We start from the raw sequence: 18,497 nt of genomic DNA on the forward strand, positions 1-18,497 counted from the left end.
GGGATGGACACAATATTTTTATTTTTGGGTTTGCCTTTTGTGAAATTTGCAATTTTGTGAAAGAAAAAATGCCATGGCATGTACGTTTTGCTGCAGTACACCCTACACATCCTACAGGTGCACCACTTCACAAGCAGGTGATGTTTGAAGTAAAATGAATTTGTAATGTTTCACTTTATTATTTAAAAAAGTGCTCACCGCTTTTTGATTTTTTCAACTCCAATGGCGTTTGGAATTATTGTTCAAACTTAGCAGCAGTTCAGCAAGCCTCCCATGAACCATACCCAGGTATGTTTAACTGATTACTACTAGCAATGAGTTAAACATATCTCAGCCACTTCTTTCTGTTTATAAATAAATCAGCTGGCTATTCCCTTTATCTATAGCAGACCCTTTTAGCCAATTAAGTTCTGCTATAGATCTTAAGGGGACCCCCACTCCCACAAACAAACAACATAGGGTCCTTCCAAATGCCATACCAGACCCTTAGGGGTTGTGTGGATGTTAAATGAGAGCCCCAAGCAAAAAAAGAGAAAATACAACTTTAAGGTTAAATCCCACGCAAATAACATGGGGACCCCTCAAAATCAATTACCAGGCCCTTTTATTCTGAGCATTCAGCCTGGCAAGCCAGGAAAGTGGAGGGATGAGCATGCACCCTCCGAACCATAACATGCCTCAACACATAGGGGCAGAAGTGTAGCTAGAACCTTCAGGGCCCTGGTGCAAGAAACCATGAAGGCCTCCTCACCAGTAGAAGTACTTGTGAAAATTCCCAATATTGGCACTGGTGTATCCCTACTTAAAAATATAATGCATTGCTGGGACTGGTAGTCCTACATAGTTGGACATATTCTGCATTACTGTATATTCATCATACAGCAATGTAGAATATCACCAGCTATGCAGGACTACAAGTCCCAGCAATACATTATAATAAGTCAGCTATGCAGAATGCCACCAGCATCCCACCCCACTATAGTGCATTGCTGGGACTTGTAGTCCTACATAGTTGGACATATTCTGCATTACTGTATATTCATCATACAGCAATGTAGAATATCACCAGCTATGCAGGACTACAAGTCCCAGCAATACATTATAATAAAAGTAAGCACTACATAGTCCCACTACACCAGCATCCCCCCCACACACGCACACTTTACCGCACCCCCCTTCCCACTCCAGACTCACCTTCCTTCTCCAGCAGGGCCCTCTCTTTCTTGCCTCCTGGTCAGGGGGCAGGGCTAAGAGGGTCGGGTCCTCACACAGCAGAATGTGCTGCCCAGCGGTGCCTGCAGCATATTCTGCTGGTGACAGCCTCTCCCATCCCTGCTGCACAGCTGCCCGTACATGCTGCGGGTGGCTGTGCGGCAGGGAAGGAGCGGCACTCTCTAGGGGGGGCTCTTCTTCCTTGCTGGCCCCCCAAGTGGAGGAACGCCAGGGCCCGGTAGCAATTGCGACCTCTGCGACCCTGGTAGTTCAGCCAGTGCATAGGGGTCCCTTATCAGAGGTTGATTGCCCACCTCTGGAAATGTATACTGTGCTAAATGTTACATTTCCTCCACACTAACCTTGAAACAAAAGATTATGATCCACAGTAAACAGGAAATTATGTACTTACAAGATGATGGGCAGAGAAGAGGGATCTCAATGATGTATGTCACTAGAACTCCTTTACTGACAAAGCTACTTATATGACTGCATAGTAAGAAGGTCAGGAGGATGCTATTGACTGTGAACTTTGGCACATGCGATTTTCTCATATATTTAAAGATGGTATAAATGCTTCTTTAATGGAAGCAAACATCAAGGTTTTACCCAGGTGGCAGTTGGTTCCCTCATGTTTTTCTGCCATTACTCAGAGCATGTCACCCTTATGTTAATATGTTTGGTAATCCATTATAGAAAGGATCATATTGGCCAACAGATGCTTTTTTAAATTGTACTGGGGTTTTAAGGCCTACTCAGTTTGACTTCATAGTTTTTCTTTGGAACCATCACTTAATTTTGATCCATGAAAGAAGTTTTATAGTAATCCTACATTTCTGGAAAAACTCATGTTTGAATAGAACACTCGGCTCATCCCTATTGTCAGTAACAGGGATGGGTACATTTTCAAATGTCTAATCAAATTTAACAACCTGCATGTTACATCGTGTGCTTGCCTGCCTTTGACAAATAAAATGTGGTCAGCTTTATGCCCCATTCACACCTATGCGTATTGTAATATGCGCGTCTGTCGCACGACCGTCACGCAGTTTTTTTACCGTGATTCGCGGTAAAAAAGTTGCGCGACCGTCGCGCGATTCCAAAGGCTACTTGGCAGTATCCAAATGGAAAACGCCCTACAAAACGGCCCAAAGTAGTCCCGGGACCTTTTCATGCGTGGGCCGTTTTGTAGTGCGTTCGGAACGGGCGAAAATACGGACAGGTGAGAACGATACTATTGACTACAATGCTATTTATTTTTTTGACCGTTTTGTAGAGCGTTCGTCGAGCGTAGGACGCGCTACAAAACGGTCAGGTGTGAATGGGGCCTTAATAATGTATGGGAATTTAACTAGTAGATGAGTATTGACCAAGGCTTTGAAAAAAATGTAAGGTCAGTATTTAGAAATGATTTTCCCTGTGACAGATTTCTATTCATTTTTTAACACATTTGTTTTTTCTTTCTATATTCATGTTGAAGTTGCATCAATATTTAAGAAAAGTTAAATATGCATTTGGTTTAGATGAGCCGGCCCCATTATTTAATGAATACGGAGAATTTGTTTATCACTACAAAATAACAAATTGTATACATAAGGATACATACAATGTGATTTATAAGGATGTGGGAAATTTTACATCCTGGGCACCAGAGGATCAGCAACTTCAAATTAATACTAACGCCATAACATGGAAGTTTGGTGATGAGGTAGGTCCATAATGTAAACTTGGATCAATAGTAAGGATTAAGCCATTGAGCCTAAAAGAGTTACTAGAAGAAAAATAAATGAGTAGAGAGAAATCATTTTTGGCACATTTTGCTCACAGAATTATATATTTGATTGTACATATTCATATTGTATAGGCTCCATAAGCATAGCTAGCAAATTCTACACTAATGTCTCACACCAATATACTTCCTGTGAATTTTACATTTCTGCATTTTTTACCTGAAAAATTGCTTTGTCTGACATCATGGGGAGATCAAAGTTCAATCAACAATATAATATTGTTACCTTGTTTTTCTGAATTATACTTCTGAAAAGTTATAACCAACACTGTTTAGAGGATCAATATTTGACAGCAGCCACTGCAGCTACTGATGTATTACTCAGTCAGTCTGGGCCATCATTTTAATTGCTGGCAGGGGGGGTGGAAGAAAGGGGCAGGGCATGCTACATATGCCATGTGTACTTCATGTGTGCATGCCTAAGGTCCCCAGCTGGCAATGTACATTATCTCTCGGGACAATTCTACTTTTATGTTTTCTGTTTGAACATGGTTCACTTAATTGTACAGATATTTACATTTCACCAAGAAATGAATAACTAATTAAACAAATGCAATGATTGCTTTCTATAGAATAAGCTCAAACTCAATGGAGTGTTTTATCTCCCACATTTTAATAGTTACTGCCAGGCTGCTGTTCTCACTAGAGTCCTAAGAGATTGGTAAACATAGAAATCCAGCTAAGCACTACTGATCCTGACACAATGCTCTGGGTTCTTTCTCCTCCTTTACCTTATACTTCCACACTAATGATTTTGTCTTTCACAATGTTCAAGCACAAAATTGGCTGTGTAACTTACCATTACTCCTATTGCTCCCTTTTATACTTTGTACATTGCCTCATGGATCCCTACTTTCATAATTGCCACCCTGTCCTGAGAAACCTCTTCTTCTACAGCATGTAGTACAAGGTCCCATCTTAAAACCTCTGTCAGCTATGACAGACCCCAGCAAATAACAGCAGCTGAACAAATGAAACACACTCACTCTTCCATTTTATATAGTCCCTTCCAAAGCTGCTTTGTTCCTTTGCTGAATTTAACCCTCTTGAAATCCTGTTATCATCACCTGCACTCCCCACCAAATGTGTCTCTCAGCTATCTAATTTTCCTTTACAAATGAACTCTTCTCCATATCCACAATTTATGTCAAAGTGGGAAGCAGACATTGGTTGTCTGAGAATAATAAACAAAATATTTCTCATCTGTCATGGGTTTTGTATATTTTGTAACACTGAGGAAATGTCTGTCTGACTTGCACAAGACTTCTATTATATTACAATCAATATTTCCAGAGATGTCTCCCCAATGTTGGAGGACCTGTGTAAATGTAGGTGCTTACATTCATACAGTATATGGTGATTTTATCCAGTGAATCAGACTCGTTGGACCACTGGATTTTATTTCACAGTGGCTCTTTATCCATGGGTCATTCTGTATAATTACAAGTATAAATACGAGTAAACCAGCAGGCCGATGTCAAGTAACCCACTGAACCTCATTTACTGATGGCAGTTAAATCTTTTATTTTTCTGGAAACAATTGAAAGTTCCTTCTATCAAATTATAGTTTTAGAAAATAGATCAGATCTATTTAATGGAAGAATTGACGCATGACTCTAGAGATACTTGAAATCTTTTCTGTAAAACATGGGCCTGCTGGATCAGTTGTAAGACCTTAGCTTAATATTTGGATCTTATGTCATCTGCATCTTGATTTGCACTATGGCAATAGGTTGGTTCCATTCATTTATATATAACTGTATTAGGATATTGTCTTATTTCTATCTCCTGTATCTCTTTCCTCCTACTTCTTATCCTTTTCTTACCTTAGTTTGTGAATTTTAGACATCATAGGGGTCTATTCACAAAGCTGCCGAGGGCAGCCGAGTGAATGACCGATCAGAAGTGAAGTGAGCCGAACACTGTTCGGCTATTCACTTCAGGCTGGTACGGCTGATTTCAGCCGTATATCGGCTGAAATCAGCCGTACATCGGCTTGCTTCGTGTGGCTTCGAAACAGCCGAACATGCTCAGCATGTTCGGCTGATCCGAAGTGCAGAAGGAGTACGACTCAGCCGATCCAACATCTGGATCGGCTGAGCCGAACCTCCGGCAGGCTTCACACTGCTGTTCGGGCTATTCTGAAAGATCCCGAACAGCAGTGAGAGAATAGCCGAATGCCGCCGAGCGGCATTTGGCTCGGCTGTTCTGCTCGGTCCCTCAGAGGCACCGAGCAGAACAGAAAAAGAGTGAAAAAAGTAGAAAAAAGTAAATAGAAAACGATTGTGCAGAGCTAGCAGTGACAGCTAGCTCCGCCCAATAGTTTCCTATTGTATGCACCCTCCGAACCATAACATGCCTCAACACATAGGGGCAGAAGTGTAGCTAGAACCTTCAGGGCCCTGGTGCAAGAAACCATGAAGGCCCCCTCACCAGTAGAAGTACTTGTGAAAATTCCCAATATTGGCACTGGTGTATCCCTACTTAAAAATATAATGCATTGCTGGGACTTGTAGTTCTACATAGTTGGAGCTACTCTGCATTGCTGTATAATCATCATACAGCAATGCAGAATACCACCAGCTATGCGGGACTACAACTCCCAGCAATACATTATAATAAGTCAGCTATGCAGAATGCCACCAGCATCCCACCCCACTATAGTGCATTGCTGGGACTTGTAGTCCTACATAGTTGGACATATTCTGCATTACTGTATATTCATCATACAGCAATGTAGAATATCACCAGCTATGCAGGACTACAAGTCCCAGCAATACATTATAATAAAAGTAAGCACTACATAGTCCCACTACACCAGCATCCCCCCCACACACGCACACTTTACCGCACCCCCCTTCCCACTCCAGACTCACCTTCCTTCTCCAGCAGGGCCCTCTCTTTCTTGCCTCCTGGTCAGGGGGCAGGGCTAAGAGGGTCGGGTCCTCACACAGCAGAATGTGCTGCCCAGCGGTGCCTGCAGCATATTCTGCTGGTGACAGCCTCTCCCATCCCTGCTGCACAGCTGCCCGTACATGCTGCGGGTGGCTGTGCGGCAGGGAAGGAGCGGCACTCTCTAGGGGGGGCTCTTCTTCCTTGCTGGCCCCCCAAGTGGAGGAACGCCAGGGCCCGGTAGCAATTGCGACCTCTGCGACCCTGGTAGTTCAGCCAGTGCATAGGGGTCCCTTATCAGAGGTTGATTGCCCACCTCTGGAAATGTATACTGTGCTAAATGTTACATTTCCTCCACACTAACCTTGAAACAAAAGATTATGATCCACAGTAAACAGGAAATTATGTACTTACAAGATGATGGGCAGAGAAGAGGGATCTCAATGATGTATGTCACTAGAACTCCTTTACTGACAAAGCTACTTATATGACTGCATAGTAAGAAGGTCAGGAGGATGCTATTGACTGTGAACTTTGGCACATGCGATTTTCTCATATATTTAAAGATGGTATAAATGCTTCTTTAATGGAAGCAAACATCAAGGTTTTACCCAGGTGGCAGTTGGTTCCCTCATGTTTTTCTGCCATTTCTCAGAGCATGTCACCCTTATGTTCATAGTTTGGTAATCCATTATTAATAAAGTAGAAAGGATCATATTGGCCAACAGATGCTTTTTTAAATTGTACTGGGGTTTTAAGGCCTACTCAGTTTGACTTCATAGTTTTTCTTTGGAACCATCACTTAATTTTGATCCATGAAAGAAGTTTTATAGTAATCCTACATTTCTGGAAAAACTCATGTTTGAATAGAACACTCGGCTCATCCCTATTGTCAGTAACAGGGATGGGTACATTTTCAAATGTCTAATCAAATTTAACAACCTGCATGTTACATCGTGTGCTTGCCTGCCTTTGACAAATAAAATGTGGTCAGCTTTATGCCCCATTCACACCTATGCGTATTGTAATATGCGCGTCTGTCGCACGACCGTCACGCAGTTTTTTTACCGTGATTCGCGGTAAAAAAGTTGCGCGACCGTCGCGCGATTCCAAAGGCTACTTGGCAGTATCCAAATGGAAAACGCCCTACAAAACGGCCCAAAGTAGTCCCGGGACCTTTTCATGCGTGGGCCGTTTTGTAGTGCGTTCGGAACGGGCGAAAATACGGACAGGTGAGAACGATACTATTGACTACAATGCTATTTATTTTTTTGACCGTTTTGTAGAGCGTTCGTCGAGCGTAGGACGCGCTACAAAACGGTCAGGTGTGAATGGGGCCTTAATAATGTATGGGAATTTAACTAGTAGATGAGTATTGACCAAGGCTTTGAAAAAAATGTAAGGTCAGTATTTAGAAATGATTTTCCCTGTGACAGATTTCTATTCATTTTTTAACACATTTGTTTTTTCTTTCTATATTCATGTTGAAGTTGCATCAATATTTAAGAAAAGTTAAATATGCATTTGGTTTAGATGAGCCGGCCCCATTATTTAATGAATACGGAGAATTTGTTTATCACTACAAAATAACAAATTGTATACATAAGGATACATACAATGTGATTTATAAGGATGTGGGAAATTTTACATCCTGGGCACCAGAGGATCAGCAACTTCAAATTAATACTAACGCCATAACATGGAAGTTTGGTGATGAGGTAGGTCCATAATGTAAACTTGGATCAATAGTAAGGATTAAGCCATTGAGCCTAAAAGAGTTACTAGAAGAAAAAGAAATGAGTAGAGAGAAATCATTTTTGGCACATTTTGCTCACAGAATTATATATTTGATTGTACATATTCATATTGTATAGGCTCCATAAGCATAGCTAGCAAATTCTACACTAATGTCTCACACCAATATACTTCCTGTGAATTTTACATTTCTGCATTTTTTACCTGAAAAATTGCTTTGTCTGACATCATGGGGAGATCAAAGTTCAATCAACAATATAATATTGTTACCTTGTTTTTCTGAATTATACTTCTGAAAAGTTATAACCAACACTGTTTAGAGGATCAATATTTGACAGCAGCCACTGCAGCTACTGATGTATTACTCAGTCAGTCTGGGCCATCATTTTAATTGCTGGCAGGGGGGGTGGAAGAAAGGGGCAGGGCATGCTACATATGCCATGTGTACTTCATGTGTGCATGCCTAAGGTCCCCAGCTGGCAATGTACATTATCTCTCGGGACAATTCTACTTTTATGTTTTCTGTTTGAACATGGTTCACTTAATTGTACAGATATTTACATTTCACCAAGAAATGAATAACTAATTAAACAAATGCAATGATTGCTTTCTATAGAATAAGCTCAAACTCAATGGAGTGTTTTATCTCCCACATTTTAATAGTTACTGCCAGGCTGCTGTTCTCACTAGAGTCCTAAGAGATTGGTAAACATAGAAATCCAGCTAAGCACTACTGATCCTGACACAATGCTCTGGGTTCTTTCTCCTCCTTTACCTTATACTTCCACACTAATGATTTTGTCTTTCACAATGTTCAAGCACAAAATTGGCTGTGTAACTTACCATTACTCCTATTGCTCCCTTTTATACTTTGTACATTGCCTCATGGATCCCTACTTTCATAATTGCCACCCTGTCCTGAGAAACCTCTTCTTCTACAGCATGTAGTACAAGGTCCCATCTTAAAACCTCTGTCAGCTATGACAGACCCCAGCAAATAACAGCAGCTGAACAAATGAAACACACTCACTCTTCCATTTTATATAGTCCCTTCCAAAGCTGCTTTGTTCCTTTGCTGAATTTAACCCTCTTGAAATCCTGTTATCATCACCTGCACTCCCCACCAAATGTGTCTCTCAGCTATCTAATTTTCCTTTACAAATGAACTCTTCTCCATATCCACAATTTATGTCAAAGTGGGAAGCAGACATTGGTTGTCTGAGAATAATAAACAAAATATTTCTCATCTGTCATGGGTTTTGTATATTTTGTAACACTGAGGAAATGTCTGTCTGACTTGCACAAGACTTCTATTATATTACAATCAATATTTCCAGAGATGTCTCCCCAATGTTGGAGGACCTGTGTAAATGTAGGTGCTTACATTCATACAGTATATGGTGATTTTATCCAGTGAATCAGACTCGTTGGACCACTGGATTTTATTTCACAGTGGCTCTTTATCCATGGGTCATTCTGTATAATTACAAGTATAAATACGAGTAAACCAGCAGGCCGATGTCAAGTAACCCACTGAACCTCATTTACTGATGGCAGTTAAATCTTTTATTTTTCTGGAAACAATTGAAAGTTCCTTCTATCAAATTATAGTTTTAGAAAATAGATCAGATCTATTTAATGGAAGAATTGACGCATGACTCTAGAGATACTTGAAATCTTTTCTGTAAAACATGGGCCTGCTGGATCAGTTGTAAGACCTTAGCTTAATATTTGGATCTTATGTCATCTGCATCTTGATTTGCACTATGGCAATAGGTTGGTTCCATTCATTTATATATAACTGTATTAGGATATTGTCTTATTTCTATCTCCTGTATCTCTTTCCTCCTACTTCTTATCCTTTTCTTACCTTAGTTTGTGAATTTTAGACATCATAGGGGTCTATTCACAAAGCTGCCGAGGGCAGCCGAGTGAATGACCGATCAGAAGTGAAGTGAGCCGAACACTGTTCGGCTATTCACTTCAGGCTGGTACGGACGTATATAAATAATAAATAATTACAAGACCATAGATGATAATAGAGTGTAAAACTGGCCAGCAGTAGAAGATTTGTACTGAGGGAGAATTGGTCAAAATGTACTGGAGAAAAAGAGTACAAGGAGGAGTATTACTACAAGGATGAAGAGACCACAGAGGACACAGCAGTGTGAAATTGGCCAGCAGGCAATTTTAAATCACAAGACTAGGCCAAAATGCACTAGAGAAAAAAATACAGGCTGTTGCTTCAGAATACAATTCAGAGGATACAGTAGAGGTAATTTGGTCCACAGTAGGACAGTTTTAATCATAGATAATAGGCCTAACTGGTATATGCCAAAATACCACCTCTGAAATAAAGCCTTTGGATACACATTTACAACACAGGTTGTGGTGGGGTTTTTATAGAGGACTCAGATGATTAGAAAATCGTAGAAATGTATTGAAATTCATTTTAAAAAATCATAAAAGGTAAAAACAGTGCTCATATATATACATGATTCCTATGTCCCTAAACATATTCCTTATTTTCACATTTCATACATAATTCATACATGATTCATAATTCATATCATACTGTACATAATCATAATTCATTAAGTTTCATATGTAGTGTTGTACCGCTTCATTAATCCCCTACGCGTTTCGCTCATAGGCTTCCTCAGGGGTTTTTGTTGTTGTATATTTTCGGCACAAATCTAGTTGTAAATACATGATACATTGTTCATCAAAGTGTTCATCCATCATACATAATTTCATAATTTATCAATGATTCATATTTTACAATTTTCAATATTTCCATTTGTTATTTAGCTATGCATATTTCCTTCTTACTATGGTTACATTGTACAGCCACTTACCTAGGGATCAAGAATCATGAAGAGACCTAGCTAAAGGGGGACAGGACCAACTCTAGTCACCCCAAGCAAATATCATGCGGCAGAGCCACAGACGCGCAAACAGTCCAGCGGAACTCCAATATCTTGCGGGCGCACACGGGCAGAGAAGTCCCGTGCAATGCAAACACCCGTTACCGGGTGTTTCACATATAGACGATCGTGGCTCTATAGCTCAGCTCGTTTTTTCACCCCCCAGTCCTCTGGCCAGATAAAAGAAGCTGATTTCTGCTTCATCAGCTTCTTTTGGGGTCCACAGATGACATTAGGGGTCCTAGAGACCCCTAATGTCTCCATAAAGAGGACCTGTCAGTGTGCCTTTGCTATTATATAGGGGGATTGTTATCCCCCATATAATAGCAATAACAATAAGTGCAAAAAAAAAATATATATATATATAAATAAAAAACATTAAAAAAATAAAAGTCACATATAAAAAAAGTTAAAAAAACCCAAAATGTTTAACTACCCCACCCCCACGTTATACACGTAATATGCGTCCGGTGCACCAGCGCTACACACATTACATATCGCCGCGAACGCCGCAGTGAGAGCAATAATTTTAGGGCCATCAATCACTGATAACACTGATGGCCAATTTTGGGTATTATCTTGTTTGAGGTGTCGCGCACGCACGCAATTTTAAGGCTTGACATGTTTGGTGTCTTTTTACCCGACGTGACCCCGTCTTTTATATTTTACCAAAAAATTGGGTAATAATAAATGTGTTATCATTTAATATAGGGGAAACAGTTTTTTTTTGTAAAATATAGTAAAAAATAAACCCCCCAGTGGTGATTAAATACCACCAAAAGAAAGCTCTATCTGTCCACAAAAAAATGGTATAAAATTCATTTCAGTACAGCGTTGCATGACGGAATAAATGTCAGTCAAAGTACCGCAGCGCTGAATACTGAAAAATGGCCTGGATGGGAAGGGGGTTTAACACCGCAGATGTCAACTGGTTAAGGAAAGCCTTTGATGCAAAATAAAAAGCAGTTCACCTAAAATCAACAGCTCTACCAGCATAAAATAATAAACCCCTGAAATATATTAGAACATAATATACCAACACTTAAACCACCCCCCTCATTTATAGGCAAGCCTTGCAGCCAAACAAATCAAAAGCTTTTGATTGGACAGTAGCTACAAGTAACCACTGATCTGAAAATAACCACAAAATACAAACAAAATTATATTTGTAATAAAATTAAAGACAAAAATCTATAATGAGAAAAAAAAGACAGCAAAGGGATTGATTGCTCAAAGAGCTTTTAGAATGAATGTACAGTTCACTAACTGTCCCAAATATCTCCCTTTGTAGTTTGTCAGGTTCTCCTATCCTTTATCTATAATAGCATCCAATACAGTGGTTGTTCTCTAATGCCCCTGCTATGTTTAGAGTGATGGCTTATCCTGAAGTAACAATAACAGCTATTCCTATCCTTTCCCTACATCTGCATCCCATACAGTGGCTGTTCTCTAACCCCCTTTTATATTTTGGGGGCTGGATTGTTCTGAAGTCCTCTTACTGGTCCTTCTAAAGTCCATCATATACTGTTAGAACTTAGGAAGATTCACAGGATTTCTTATAGTGGGTGGCCCTGCAGGCTCAGAAAAAGTTTGATTAATCAGCTTTTGTTGAAGGAGCCAGGTAGTGCCCACAGCCAAACAGCTGCAGCTACTATTCATGTATTGGAACAATGATAGGTGCTGACTGCCAGAATACAATAGCCACAGATATAGATTCATCATCCTCATTGTTGTGCATGGTTGAAGAATTTTGCTAGTTTTTTTTTGTTTAGCCCACAGGAAATAAATCTATTAGTGTATGGCCAGCTAGTTCAAATGTCATGCAGTGAGTTATGGTTTATAAACCTTTCCTGGGTCTCAAACCCATGATAAGATAAACCTGAACCTGAGTTTATGGGATATGATAGACCTATCCTTCTTCTTCTTCATAATAATAATAATAATAATAATAATAATATCTGATTTTCAGGTCCCGGTATCTCGGTGCTCAGATCCCTGTGTACCTGGAACCAGAAAGAAGTTTGGCTCTTCAGTTCATGAATGCTGCTATGAGTGTGTCCCATGTCCAGAAGGAGAGATATCCAATATTCCTGGTAGACTTTGTATTGTTTGTTTGTGTTTTGTCTGCTTTTTTTATTACAATGACATGATTTGTATAATTACTTCCGGACTGCCAATAATAAACAGAAAATCAACCTCTTCGGGGATCTGAATATTGTGACAATGACACCCCATCCAGACACACAGGGGTCTGTTCACGAAGCTGCCGAAGGATCTGGCAGTAGCTTCGGCCTAACCTTCGGCTAGCTTCGGCCCCAGGACCCCTTCGGTTCAGTAGAACCGAAGGGGTGCTGTACGAATTTTTTACAGCAGCAGACGATTGTGCCCATTTAAGATTGTGCCCATAGGAAACTATTGGGCGGAGCTAGCTGTCACTGCTAGCTCCGCACAATCGTTTTCTATTTACTTTTTTTACCTTTTTTAACTCTTTTTCTGTTCTGCTCGGTACCTCTGAGGGACCGAGCAGAACAGCCGAGCTGAATGCCGCCCAGTGGCATTCGGCTATTCACTCACTACTGTTCGGCATCTTTAAGAATAGCCCGAACAGCAGTGAGTAGCCTGCCGGAGGTTCGGCTCAGCCGATCCAGATGTTGGATCGGCTGAGTCGAACTCCTTCTGCACTTCGCGTCGGCCAAACATGCTGAGCATGTGTGGCCGACCCGAAGCAAGCTGATGTACGGCTGATTTCAGCCAATGTACGGCTGATTTCAGCCGATGTACAGCTGAAATCATGTGTACCAGCCTGAAGTGAATAGCCGAACAGTGTTCGGCTCACTTCACTTCAGATCGGTCATTCACTCGGCTGCCCTCGGCAGCTTAGTGAATAGACCCCACAATCTCCTCACACTATACTTTCTGCTAATCCCTAATACAAAGAATCAGCTAACTTCTGCACTTTCCAGGAAAATGACTTGCACTAAAAATGTACTAACAGAGAATAAGAAAAAATATGTACATTGCCTCAGTTCAGTTAGCACCACAGAAACCTTTGTGTAAAGTGCTATGTGGGTGGTATCTGGGTGGTGGGAGTGGCTGCAGAAGAGGAACGTTGCGGCAGTGGGCCATCCTGTCTTTAGGTAATTGGACATCACTCATCATGATGTTGAATTGTCATCACTGGAAGATGTGATTCAGATTGGATTTACATTAGAGGTACTATGCCCTTATTCCTTCATGTGGAGGGGGGGCAAACTGGGGCACCGCTTATAAACAGGGCAAAGCAGCTCCTCCTTGGTTAATGAGGAGAAGGGCCTAATTTTCACATCTCTGGCTGGTAGAAAGTTATCATTTAGCGATTCCACTACTAAATAAATTACCTGTGGCTGCATCAGCTGGAGGATGAGCCAAACCAACACTCATCCCTTACTTTATTATAGACTTCTGAACACAGGGCCAGAGATCAATAGAAAATAAAGAACACAATAAATATGCAGCCAAATGTGACATACCGTATTTTTTGCTCCATAAGATGCACTTTTTCCCCCCCGAAAGGAGGGGGAAAATGTGCCTGCGTCTTATGGAGCGAATCCTGACGCCCAAGACATGCAGTTTCGGGCGGCGGGCGAGTAGTAGGAGCCACTGCTCGTCTAATGAGATCACTCATATTAAAACCGAGCAGCAGCGACAATCGAGATCACCATAGAGCAGACGAAGAACGGACGTTCTTCGTCTGCTCTGTGTGATCACTGAGACCGTGGCGCTGTAATCACAGCGTCACCTGTCTCAGCGGTCACTAACTGCAGCTTCGGTCACAGCTTCTTTCATAGAAGCTGTGACAGGAGCTACAGTCTGTCGAGAGCTCCATAAGGCGCGCCGGACCTCCCTGCGTCCTATGGTCCGGTGCGTCTTATGGACCGCAAAATACGGTATATATTTTTCAAAGTGTAAGGTGGGATGACAAAAGTGTAGCACATAAAAAATATCCTGGCCAGGCCATTTTTCAGTATTCAGCGCTGTGGTACTTTGACTGACATTTATTCCGTCATGCAACGCTGTACTGAAATTAATTTTATACCTTTTTTTGGGGACAGATAGAGCTTTCTTTTGGTGGTATTTAATCACCACTTTGGTTTTATTTTTTGCTATATTAAGGAGAAACTATTAAAAATGTTGAGAAAAAAAAGTTTTTTTTACATTATGTTAGGAAACAATGATTTATTACCCATATTTTTGGTAAAATATAAAAGACGGGGTCACGTCGGGTAGAATTGACCATAGACGACACTTTAAAAGCTTTTACCGCTCATCAGTTTAGTGTTATCAGTGATTGAAGGCCCTAGAATTATTGCTCCCACTCCGATGTTCACGGCGATATGAAACATGTGCGGCGTAATGGGCACAATCGTCTTTTTTGCAAGTCTGCTCACCCGACGCATGTTTGCATGCGTGTATGAATGGGGGGGACTTGAAAAAAAAAGTTTTTTTATGTGTAAAAAAACATTTTTTGGAGGGGAAACTTTAATTTGTTCCCCTATTTTTTTTCCACTTAACTTTATTGTTATCACATAGGGGGCTAAGAAACCCCCCTCTGTGACTACAAAAGATGTGACAGGTCCTCTTTATGGAGACATCAGGGGTCCCCTGATGTCACCTAGGAACCCCCCTGAAGAAGGTGATGAAGCAGAGATCTGCTTCTTCAGCTTCTCTCCAGCATCTGAAGCTGGGGAGTGACACAAGAATGTATACATCATATACATCACTTCCGCATTCTGAAAGCGGAGAGGGGACCGGAGGGAGTTCGTGTACCAAACTCCATCTGATCCCCTTTTTGAGAGGCACTATGCTGGTCCCGGGCTCGCACTGGGCACAGCAGAGCACTGGACCAGTGTGACAGCGGGAGGAGGGGGGGGCGGAGGGGCGGGGCGCACATACCGGGACCTCATACAAGCGATCCGCCGGCTCTATAGCATGCCTGTTTTTAAATTGTAGGTCTTTCCAGCTTCCGTGCAACGCGTGGCACGTGTGAGGGGGCGTGGCTGAGCAGATCGAGAGAGCTGGTGAAAAACTATACTTTCAGGATCATTAAAGTGGTTAATGATCCTGAAAGTATAGACAAATACCTGCTGATCTGCCAGAAATGCTCCCAGATCCCATGTCAGTCCTGCCCAGATCTCTATTGCTTATCAAACCTACTCCCTATCCTATTCTCCACATCAAAGATACAATTTATTCCGTAATTCGAACAGAAGAACCAGGAGGGGGGCTTTTTGAGATAACACAGGATGTGTGAGAGGGGCCACTCTGATATTATTATACAATGCTTTCTACGGCATATAAAGTAAAACAATTACTGAGGGAGGAATTTATCAAAACTGGAGCAGACAGAATCTGGGACAGTTGACCGGGGCAACCAATCAGCTTCTCTCTTTAGTTTGATCAGTTAAGCTTTGAAAATTAAAGAGAGAAGCTGATCGGTTGCCATGGACAACTGCTCCAGATTTTGTCTGCTCCTGTTTTGATAAAATCCCCCTATATGTTTTATTTATGGTTAAATGACAATGTAATGCTATAAGTAACATTGGAAGATACAGGTTATCTTGCTAAACAACTTTCACTTCAAAATGTTATTAGAACAATGTCCCTAGAATGTGAAAACAGAATATCCTTGGAAGGTTTTTGCTGTGCAGACATTTGGTCTCCTAATATTGTACAGCGAGGGAGTTCAGGTGACATAAAAATGTTTGGAGGGACTTGTGTGACATTGGTCTAAAAAGTCAGACGTCCATGGGCCATGATAATCTCTTTTCCTAATCTTGACTGTATTTTATTTCATCTTTATTTTTTTTGTAACCCTTCTTTTCTAAATAAAGCACCATGAGCACAGCTTGTTCCTTATTAGACATGTGCACTGCCAAAAAATTTGTTTAGTTTCGTTTCGCTTTAAATTCGGATTTGTGTTATTTCGTTTTTCAGGATTCGGGTGTGAAAGTCAATTCGGATTCGGAATTCGGACGAAATTCGGTAGCGTTAGTACGAACGTTCGTTTCGTTTTCTGTTCTTATTCGTTTCGTTTGTTCATTTGCAGCAAAAGTGACATTTGAGGGGGAAACAATATTTTTCTCCTTCTCTAATGTCACTTTGCTCCAACGAACGAAACGAATAAGAAACGAATAAGAAACGAATAAGAAACGAATAAGAACAGAAAACGAAACGAACGTTCGTACTAACGCTACCGAATTTCGGAAATGGAAATTCGGCTTCGTTTGCATTCGTTATGTCTGTAATTCGGGATTCGGATACATCCGAATGTCCGAATTTCCGGAAATGCGTCCGAATTTCGATTCGGAACGAAACGAATCGCACATCGTCTATTTCTTATCAATTTAACAGACCAAAAGGTAGCAAATAACAAAAGTCTTTATTGCACCAACCACTTTGTTCCCATTTACCACATGCCATGGGCAGTCCCCACATATGGGAGTGCATACAGGGAAATTTGACACAGATGCTCATTGTGTTGGTATTTTTCTTCCTGCAGACAGTGAAAACTGCATGAAATGTTCTGATGAAGAATGGCCAAATGAGAAGAAGGATCGGTGTGTTCCAAAATTGGTGGAGTTTCTCTCCTACACTGATGATACAATTGTTGCAGTATTTTCAGCTGTTTCCAGCCTCTGTTGCCTTCTGACTGGTGTAATATTGGGGATGTTTATACTTTACCAGGACACACCCGTTGTTGAAGCTAATAACCGGAACCTGAGCTATCTTCTCCTGGTCTCCATCATGCTGAGCTTCCTCTGTGTCTTCTTGTTCCTCGGCCATCCAGTAGATGTAACCTGCATGCTGCGTGTAACCGCTTTTGGTGTCATCTTCTCAGTTGCCGTCTCTTCTCTACTTGCCAAAAGTATCATGGTGTTTATTGCTTTTAAAGCCACCAACCCTGGGAGTTCCTGGAGGAAATGGATGGGAATCACATTGCCGAATTCCATCATGTCTGTGTTGTCAATGGTGCAAGTTATAATCTGTGTCACTTGGTTGGCTATTTATCCTCCCTTCCAGGATAGAGACACTCACTCTTATCAGGGAAAGATCATCATTCAGTGTAATGAGGGTTCAGTTATTGGCTTCTACTCTGTCCTGGGTTATATGGGGCTTCTGGCAGCTGTAAGCTTCATTATAGCTTTTTTAGCCAGGACATTACCAGACAGTTTTAATGAGGCCAAGTACATCACCTTCAGCATGCTGGTGTTCTGCAGTGTCTGGATTGCCATGATCCCGGCCTATCTGAGCACCAGAGGGAAATACATGGTGGCTGTGGAGATTTTCGCTATAATGGCTTCAAGTGCTGGACTGCTTGTCTGTATATTTTTCCCAAAATGTTACATCATTCTGTTCAGACCTGACCTGAATACAAAAGCAGGTTTGCTTGCGAATAGAAGATAATCTTTTTTTATGATTTATGATGACCTCTTTGTTAAAAAGGAAAATACACTCTATAATAGACATGTGCGATTCGTTTCGTTCCGAATAGAAATTCGGACAAATTTTTGGAAATTCGGACATTCGGATGTATCCGAATTCCGAATTACAGACATAACGAATGACATGCAAACAAATCCGAATTTCCATTTCCGAAATTCGGTAGCGTTAGTTCGAACGTTCGTTTCGTTTTCTGTTCTTATTCGTTTCTTATTCGTTTCTTATTCGTTTCTTATTCGTTTCGTTCGTTGGAGCAAAGTGACATTAGAGGAGAAAAATATTTTTCCCCCTTCAAATGTCACTTTGCTGCAAACGAACGAAACGAATACGAAACGAATAAGAAACGAATAAGAACAGAAAACGAAACGAACGTTCGAACTAACGCTACCGAATTTCGTCCGAATCCGAATTCCAAATCCGAATTGACTTTCACACACGAATCC

General features: G+C 41.1%; 1 protein-coding gene across 1 annotated transcript in view; it reads left to right on the forward strand.

Moving 5' to 3' along the window:
* LOC108802538 (vomeronasal type-2 receptor 26-like) overlaps positions 1–18,018 on the forward strand; it is a gene marked incomplete at its 5' end in the record, with an annotated part of 58,206 nt that extends 40,188 nt beyond the window's left edge. The window contains 2 exons of the mRNA XM_018574401.1: positions 12,545–12,668; positions 17,114–18,018. Of these exons, the coding sequence (XP_018429903.1) occupies positions 12,545–12,668; positions 17,114–18,018 (1,029 nt within the window). The remainder of the gene's footprint in view (positions 1–12,544; positions 12,669–17,113) is intronic.
* Positions 18,019–18,497: the final 479 nt, after the last annotated feature.

The sequence above is a fragment of the Nanorana parkeri genome, unplaced genomic scaffold (assembly GCF_000935625.1).
Source record: "Nanorana parkeri isolate BGI_ZX_2015 unplaced genomic scaffold, ASM93562v1 scaffold2931, whole genome shotgun sequence".
Lineage (NCBI taxonomy): Eukaryota > Metazoa > Chordata > Amphibia > Anura > Dicroglossidae > Nanorana > Nanorana parkeri.